Genomic DNA, 9,600 nt, shown 5'->3' on the forward strand with positions numbered 1-9,600 from the left:
TTGCATCAGGCAACTAGTTTTTTTCAACTTTATTATAAAGGAACACACTTCTTAGTCTAAAGAAGTGGTAGCTCTTTAAGGAATGATTACCTTTATGTAATGCTTTTTAAATTTTTAAATTTTTAAATTAATATTTTTTATATTTTTTATTGTCTGATGATATTAAAAATAAATTTAAAAAAGATAAAATTTTATTATAATACTAAGAAACAATACTTTTAAAATTAACCATTATTACAATATCAAACTTTAACTCATTGCTTTAGACAAAATAAAATATTTGATGAGCAAGGAAAAACTCTATCTAAATACATAAAAACGTAAGCTTTGAGAATCAATCGACCATGTGAAGACAAGTGAAACAGCTTAGAATTTGTCATGTGATATATATTGAAATCAAGAGTTGATATATAATGAAATTACACGAACTTGGAAATGAAAGTGATTTCTACGATTAACCCAATTAATTTATAATAATAACTCTTGCAATTATCCAAAAAAATTGGATGAACATATGTCATTGTTTGAACTTTTACAATAATTATAGAGATATATTTATGAAAAAATAATAATAAAATAAACGAAAGCACGTTAATTAGATATAAGATACAGTCTACTTATCCCTTTCTTGAATACTCAATATATATTCAATTAACACTAATATTTAATTCAATTAAATTCGGAACTATTCATGCTGAAGTAGGTGATTTTTATTGATAAAAAGTAATATCTTGATCATTTCTCGTGTTTTATATGTTATTATCTTTATTTATTAGTATGTGTAACCAAGTAGAGGGATTTAATTTGGCTAGGGAGATTAGTAACAAACAATCAGCCAAGCTCTAAGAAAAAAAAAGTAGGAAGAATTATCAGAAGTCTTCGAATTAAGCTCTAAGCACAGTACAAATAAAATTTTAATTATATAAAATGACGTTGCATCTCCTTCGTAGAAGGAAAGGATGCAATAATATGTATAATTGTAGAAGGCTTTGACTTGGGCACTCGGATCTTGCGCCAACTTACCGCAATACGAGTGCCCAAGTCAAAGCCTTAATACATAATTATAGAAGGCTTTAACTTGGGCACTCTCATCTTGCGGTATAATATATATTGTGCATACTAAGCGCAAGATCCGAGCGCCCAAGTCACCGCAAGATTCGAGTGCTTATATATTGTGCCAACTTACCTCAAGATCCGAGTGCCCAAGTCAAGCCTTCTACAGTTATATATTTTTAAAATTAAGTTTTTTATATGTATTATTTATTTGATTATCTTGGAGATACTTTAAAATTGTTTATTTATTTTTACCAAATAAATTTTTAATTTCATGTCTTTATAGCAATGCCCATATAATAAATATTAATTTAAAATGAAGTATTAAAAATATATATAACTGGATTCTGTAAATATGAGTAATAAAAAATGACAATAAAGTAAGAAATATAATGACAGTATCTGAACTCTAAAGTCTAACCCGCATCCCTAGCACAGGAAAGAAATAAAATAAATTAAAAATTACAGTAAAGACCATGTGGCTAACATTGTCAAACGAGATAACTCGGAGACTTGATTTGATATATTTTTTAAATGATATTATTTTAATTATTTTAAAATATATTTTAAATTAACCAGATTAATTTATCTAACCTATAACTTGACGCTTCAACCAAATCATGGGCGAAACCAGATCTTCATTGTTTACACTCATAGAAATACCTAAAATTGAACTCTTACCTGTGCCCATTATTTTATATATATATATATATATATATATATATATATTAAGTAACTGTTTTATATTCAAATTGGACCCCGAAAGCAATGGGTAGAGGGCAATTCAGAAAGGGGCATTTAAGAGCTGTTTCCTTATATCACATCAAGAAAACAGCATTTAATTTTTCATACTAGTTTGCATCACTGTTTACTTTGTTTGATCCATCACCTTACGTGGCTTGTCATTTCACTGATTTGTGGGTGGGGCCTCGGGAGATCTTGACGTCCTGTCATTATTATCATTAATAATTAACAATTAATAAACAAAAAAACTAAACGACAAGGAGATTTTACTTTATCGTTTATTGTAAAGTACTGTTCACTTACGTCATATTTTTCTCCATTTTTCTGTCTGTTTTTTCTTCTCATTTACATTTTATTTTTTAATTTTAATTTTATCACTAAACATTAAAAATATAAGATTGAACTTTGTATTCTTTTATAATTTATTTTTAGTAAGATTATTTTAATTTTATAAATAAAATAAAAAATTATTAGATTAACTTGGTTAATTTAATTTTTTATTGATTTATTTTGCTTAATTTAATTTTTTAATATTAAATTAATTAAGAATTAATTTTTTTTCTATAAAATAATTTTTATTGGATTATAAATTTCACAGATTTACTTAAATTAACTCAAATCATTTTATAATTAATTTTTTAATTTTAATCATATCTTTTAATATTAAGTTTATTTGAGAGTTTGATAAATTAAATCAATTTTTTTTTAAGTTGTATTTTTTAACCTCATGTTTGTTAAAAATTAAGTTTTATATTAAATCATTTTAAAAAATTAAAATTATATAAATTTAATATATTTTTTTAAATAAAATATATTCTTCAAACCTAAGTACACGCAAATAGTTGGTGGTTGATGAGTTAAAAAAAGATGTTGCAACAAGAATTACAGCTTCAAAATTTTATAGTTAGTGATGGAAAGGAGGATTAGACTTTTCATGGACAGTATGAACACGAGAAAAAAAAACCCAAACTTTAATAGTGGGTCAAATCGGCTCTTTGACAAAATTCCGATTCAAATTAAACCCTATACGATCAATATTTATTTTACTTCTCACTTTCATCTCTTTGATGTTTTTTTCTAGGTCGAAAATTGACAGTTAACTAAAAAAATGGTAATCCTCATATTATGTGTAAAAATTGTGATGAGAAATAAATTCATCAATGGTAAGATTGGAATATGTATTTTTAAATAACAAATATTAGAGTAATTTAAATAGATAAATTATAATTTTTTTTTTAAAAAATCCAAATCCTTCCCTCTTCTCTTACAAGGCATTCTTTGTAGAAGATCAAACACCTACATGGCAATCATTTATATAACTAGTCAAAATTATATTAGAAGGATTAATTTGAATTAAAATTGTGAAAATATTCGTATCAGCAAAAGTTAAGGTTTTTTTTCCAATTTAGCAAATCAATACATGCAAAAATATATATTTTTTTTAAATTATTTTTTTAAAATAGCCTAGCCTATGAAAATATATGAAGGTTTTCACACAAAAATTAACTCTTCTATTTTTTTTTTAAAAAAACCGGAGTATCCCCTTACGGTTTTTTAAGAACTTGAACGCGGGAATTGGGATTTTTTAGCTGTAATATTTTTTTTTATGTTAGTTTTCCATTTTTTTTAAACTGTGATAATTTTCAAAAACACCAAAATTTAAGAGTAACTGAAAAACAAATGGTCGGGCAATCATCTGTGATTTTTGGCGAGGCAGATGGCAGGTCTGAGATGTCCTTTTTTGCTTTCCTGACACGACAACAGACAGAAAGACCAATCTACCCCCTCTTTTTCACGTGATACCCCTCCTATAGTTATTCTTTGGAATGTAGTCTGACAACGACGGTAGCTTAGGTGTCCAGCTGTTTTTTCTTTTTCTTCTTCTCAGTTGATGAGTGTTTTTTAAATTAGTTTTTACATCCGATATTAATTGTTTCTCGTATAACTTTAAAAATATATATTTGTATATTGATCTAGTGTATTAAAAAAATTAATTATTTTTTAAAATATTATTTTGAGTGTTTAAATAACTATTCTCAATTCCATTAAATACATAAATAAATTTGTTATGCTATACTTTCTTGTATTCAGAATACTAGATTATTTGGAAATATAGTGTAAATTATAATTTTAAAAGTTTTAAAATTTTTTATTTAAAATAAATTTTTATATATTTTTAGATAGTTTTAATATGTTGATATCATAAATAATTTTTAATTTTTTTTTATATATTTTTAAACAAAAAGCACATGGAATTATCACAATTCCGCACAAATTATAAGATGTCACCAAACACATAAATAGAAAAAAAAATTCTTGAAGAGATTACAATTATATGAACTTAAAAATTATTAATTTAATTTCATTTAATATAAGTAGAGTCTTTGTGAAATGGGAAAGAACAATTGAAAGATGCTCATGTAACATTTTTCGCTCTAATTTATTAACTCACACAACAATCAAAATACATGCCTACTCTCACTATGACAAAAGAAATTCATGCCCTGTGTGAAGGAGAATGACCTCAAACAAAAAGTTAATTTTTTTACCAAATTAGAAAAGGGTGTGAGACAAGATGTACAAGAGGGTTTTGAATCTTCTGATCAAATTGATGAATCCTTCTTGACATTAAGCCTCCTTAACCATACTGAATGGAGTATCATATGAAACATATCATATGGCTGAGCAGGTCGATTCAGAATGAAATGTCTTTGAATTCGCATCACTCTTTTTTGCATTGTAAGATACCGTCGATATGAAATTCCTTTCAAAATCGTCTTAATTTCAGGTATCTTTTCCGGTGGAATGTCTACGGAGAATTTGCTCCAGTCAAGGACATCACTAAATGGTAATGAATAGTTATCAGAAATAGTCACGGGAACACATCCTAATTGAATTGCTGTCACCACTCTAGGACTTGCTACTTCATGGCCACTTGGGCACAAACAAAACTTGCTTTGACCCATCAATTCAAAGTAAAGATCAATGTTCTTTTTGTTCCTCTGAGTAAGGTACTCATGGACTTGAACCTCATCATCCTTTTCTTTCCAGTGTGTTAGTAAGACCTTCCTTATGTGACCATGAGCTCCGCCGGCAAAGAACGCAAGGATTGAACGCTTACTTGGGGGTTTAGTGTATTCCCGAGGCGGCCCGAGCTTGCCAACAGGAAGAAAGATTTCTGGTATCGAAACATCTCTTTGGGGTTGGAACCCCTCTGACATATTAGCATTGCAAAGGACCCTAACGAAGTACCTGAAGAGTTCAGGATTGGCTCTTGACACATCTGGGGCCTGTGATGAAAATTTTAAATACATGATTTTTAGTTTACATGTAGCATCCACTTCACTTTAAAATTTAGAATAGTTTGATAAGATGCATATGATTTTCACAGATCGTCCAACCGAGAGGATGTTATTGTGGTTAAAGATTTGGAATTTTTATTAGGAGGTTTTCCATTTAAAATTAATTTTTTTATTGTTTTAACTTACTAATGTTAAAAATAAATTTTAAAAATATTATTTTAATATATTTTTTAATAAAAAATACTTTAAAAAATAACAATAATCACATTCTTAAATACTTTTTTAATAATTCAAGGTCAAGATGTAATACTTTAAGTTATAATTATAAAACCGATCAATTTTAATTTGAGTTAGTCAAATATAATTTTACTTAGTTTAAACCAATTCATTCAATTTTAAAAATCCACCAAACACATATGCTTTAAGAAAACTGCAAGATGAAAAAATGAGGAGGAAGAGTGTCATACCCAATCGTGGCAAGAAACAGAGAAATGATCAGCTCCTTGAGTTCTATTCCAGTAAGTGTACTTATCAGCTACAACACGAACATAATCAGTGACCAAACGCTGGAGTTGATCACGAGCGAAGGTGATGCGAGGCCTGTAGACATAGTGGATGATATAGGCCACGCTTATGGGGAGAAAAAATGCATGTGCCTCATCAGGATGGCGAGCAATGAAGGGGCTTTTGCCACTCTCAATTTCATCAAGAAACTGCCCTTCAATGCTGTAGATGTCATTCACCGGTGCACCGTGGACGACGGGCAGCTCCCCTTCCTTGTAGACCCATACCTTGAATCTCTTCTCCATCTCTGTGTAACTCCTGAAGAAAACTTAGCCAGTAATTCTTAAATATTGGTTGTCACTCTCTCTAAACAATTAATTATAATTTAAAAAATTAATTACATATTACTATTTTTATCCTTAATTTTTCTTTCTTTTCTGTCTCGATGTAACCAAACGTTATAAATATATAATTTTAGTACGTATTAACTACGTTAACCTTTGTCTTCTGCCTGATTTATTTTTATATTTTTATCCTTAATCTTTCTATAGTTTCCTTCTCGATGTAACCAAGCGTTATAAATATATAATTTTAGGTCTCGATTTCTTGAACGTATTAGTTCCGTTAACTTCTTTTGTCTGCTGTCTGCTTACAAGCATTTAATCATGCTAGGCCAGCAGAAAAGCAACGTTGGTGTCGCGTTTTGATTTTTATACTAAATTCTTTTTTCTTTTAAATCAATCACATCGAAGCTTTCTTACAAAAATCTCTCAATTATTCTCGTACAATTACTTGGAGATAAGGCACAGATTATCATGGTTAAAAAACGTCCCAATCGCTGAGCAATTATTTGTATCCTAAAGCTCTTTAACTAAAAAATATTATCTAATAATTAATGAAAAACTCCTCGAGGCTAATTAACCAGAAAATTAGTTTGAAGCTTGCTTATTCTACTCCAAAGCACAAAGTTTTGCACCTTAATTATCCACCCCTACCGTTTGATTATATATAAATTGAAACAGATCTACTAGACATTATTATGGGCCATTACGGGATTAAGTTATGATTTCGTAACCTAGAGGGACCAAGTTGTTATATCACTAAGAATATAGGGACCGAGTCATTATTCACTTAAACCTTACCGACCCCGCCTGTACTATTATCGTCCACGATGAAATGAATCTGGCCTTCTAAACCCCACAGCATCGTCTCTGTCGTCCCACTATCTCCGTGTACTATACATTAATATGGGCCAAATCCTCGCATGGCCTGTGCATATGAAAATGTGTCGAGTGCACGTTTAATTTGTGGCATGGCCATAGAATCACGGTGGTCGTCTGATGTCATTACGAGCAACATGACAAGGTGTTGTCTACGTGGAACATATCTTTATCTCCTCTTTTACCTTCCCTTCCCTTATCCTCTCCCTCCCTCACAACCCGACCCGAATCCATTCGATTGCTAATGCAGGATTGCATTCCTTTAGCAAAAGTAGAATCGATTAAAGGGCATACATTATTATATAGTGTGCCACGTGACAAGGAATAATACTAGGTACTATGTATGGCGCGTTAGGAAATGTTGTTGAAATTACATTATTTTTTTATTGAGAAATATATTAAAATATTTTTTATTTTTAAAATTAATTTTCAATATTAATATATTAAAATAATCTAGAAATATATATACAAAATTTAATTTTTTTAAAAAATCATTTTTCGAAATCACGGTTTCGATTGCACTCAACTCAAGCGCACAATGCTCCAAGAAAGAGGTACACTGGTGACAGCACAAACCTTTTGCACTTTCCATAAATTGATTTCAGAACCAAGTTTAAAAATAATATAATCAGTGACTAAATTAAACTTAATACGGTGAACAAGGGGGAAAATATCATCACTGTTACCAATGAATTCTATAAAGTAGAAAAAGATGACGCTGTTCACTTTTGGATTCTACAAGTGGAAAAACTAATTTATGCAGCGGAGTAAATTTCAGAAATGGAAACAGCTTTGCTTATATCACTCAGCCTCGCCGACAATCTAGTAGGATCATTAGAATTTATTTATTTTTAATAAAATGACATTGTTTTGTTTTTTTTGTTTTTGTTTTTAAATACGAGATTAGATTAATCTGGGTTAATACGGATGTTATAACTGCAGTTTTTGAAGGTTTCAATTGGCTAATTGCTGCAAAGCAAGAATTTAGAGGTTACTTTCGAATTCGAAATCCTACCTTTGTCAATCAATTTATAGCTAATATCACGAAAAGAAAAGGGTATTGAAACTTAACTGGTGAAAAGCATATTGATTTCTGTACATGGATCCTCTAGGAATGTAACTTCCCTCCTTGTAAGATGAAGAGTTCTGTGACCGAATTGCTCTGTAAATAGCTGCTCTTGATCTAGCTAAACCTTCTTCAATTCTCTCAAAATCTGTCCTTTTCTGCCCCAACAGTAGAGTCACACGAACAAGAACAAGATTAATAACATGCAAAACAAATCAAGAAACAAAAATGCTTAAAAACAAGGCATATTTGATACAGTGAAAAATCATTAATTGGGCTCACCTTTTCATGTCTTGTAATTACTGGAATGCTGGGGCGGCTAGAAACGGCAGAACTGTTGCGTACTGGCAATGGAAGTGGTGACGGTTGAGGTGACGGTGAAGGTGATGTTGGAAGCCTTTCAGAGATCTTTTCCTGTCCATAACACCACCAAAGAACAAACCAAGAAATCAATCTATTTTGTCAAGAAAGGAGAAAAGGGAAAACTTTTCAGTGCTGTCTATGCATGTGTGTTTGCTAAGACCATCAAACAAGCTTTACTTTGTCCTTCCGAGCACTGATTTCTTCATCTCCAATAGTGGTTGTCGGTGAAGGAAAAGATTGAAACCTCTCAAAAGTATGGTTGGATTTTGATTCTTCGATACTATGATTAGGTGAGTGCAGAGAAGACGAAGGAGTAGAGATTCTGATAGTTTGGTTCCAGGGAGAGAAGCATAGGAAAAACAAGGTGGAAACAAGAGCTGATAGTAGTAGAAAACTTATGGTGGAGCTACAAGAAGTTGCCATCAGACTTCTCTTTCAGTGTTTTGCAGGGTTTAGTTTCTTTTACTGGTATGGACACAGGAGGAGATCAAGCATGGAGGTGTCTTCATAAGCTTCACCTGAAAAGGATGGAAGACTAGCAAGCAGTATATAAGAAGATGGAGCTAGCGTGGTCATCTTGAGTGTAGAAAATGTACTTTTCACGTGGGAGAGTAATTGTGAGGAATTTGATTGCAGCCATAAATAAAATATCTCTCTCTCTCTCTCTTTTAATAAAAGGAATAAAATAAAATATATTTTGGTCATTGTAGGATCATCATATACTTATTTGGTTTGAATTCTCAACAATACCCTTATGATTTCTTAAATATTCAAAATCTACCCTGATTATTAAATAATTACTAATGAAACGACCCAATGACTTGCCCATTTTTTAATTTAATTTTCTGAGATGTTGTCACTTGTGTAAAATGTGAGAGGAAAAGACGAGGGAAAATTAGGAGTTATTATTTTCAGTTTGTTTTGAATTTTATAAAAAAAAGTAACTAAATTGGAAAAAAAATTTTTGAAAAAAAAACTTGAAACCGAACCGAAACTGGGTCAAATTGACTGGTTTCGGTTCGGTTTTTTAGGAGAAAACCGGTTCAAATCGATTTGGCTTAATTTTTTTTTTGGTTTCGGTTCGGTTCAGTTTTTCGGTTTTTTGGTTATAAAACCAAAACCGAATCGAACTGGCTGGTTTTTTCAAAATTTTAATCGGTTTAATTAGTTTTTTTTTTGTTCGGTTTTTTTTAAAAAAAAATTTCGGTTTTCTTAATTTAATTGATTTTTTAATTTTTTTGTTCACTCCTAGAAAAAATTAAAAAAATGAGGTTTTCTGCCCTTTTCAACTAGTGGTAATAATATAAAAATTATAAATAACTCCAAGGGTAATAAGAAGAACATCAAT

At 30.3% G+C, this 9,600-nt stretch overlaps 1 protein-coding gene across 1 annotated transcript; it reads right to left on the reverse strand.

The window, feature by feature from the left end:
- Positions 1-4,191: 4,191 nt before the first annotated feature.
- LOC105121057 (probable glycosyltransferase At5g20260) lies at positions 4,192-8,880 on the reverse strand. Its single transcript, XM_011019542.1, has 5 exons — positions 8,430-8,880; positions 8,172-8,303; positions 7,896-8,047; positions 5,567-5,921; positions 4,192-5,087 (listed from the first exon to the last, which is right to left on the reverse strand). Exons 1-5 carry the CDS (start codon positions 8,673-8,675, stop codon positions 4,401-4,403), a joined length of 1,572 nt encoding a protein of 523 aa, XP_011017844.1. The 5' UTR covers positions 8,676-8,880; the 3' UTR covers positions 4,192-4,400.
- Positions 8,881-9,600: the final 720 nt, after the last annotated feature.

The sequence above is a fragment of the Populus euphratica genome, unplaced genomic scaffold (assembly GCF_000495115.2).
Source record: "Populus euphratica unplaced genomic scaffold, PopEup_1.0 scaffold31.1, whole genome shotgun sequence".
NCBI classification, from domain to species: domain Eukaryota; kingdom Viridiplantae; phylum Streptophyta; class Magnoliopsida; order Malpighiales; family Salicaceae; genus Populus; species Populus euphratica.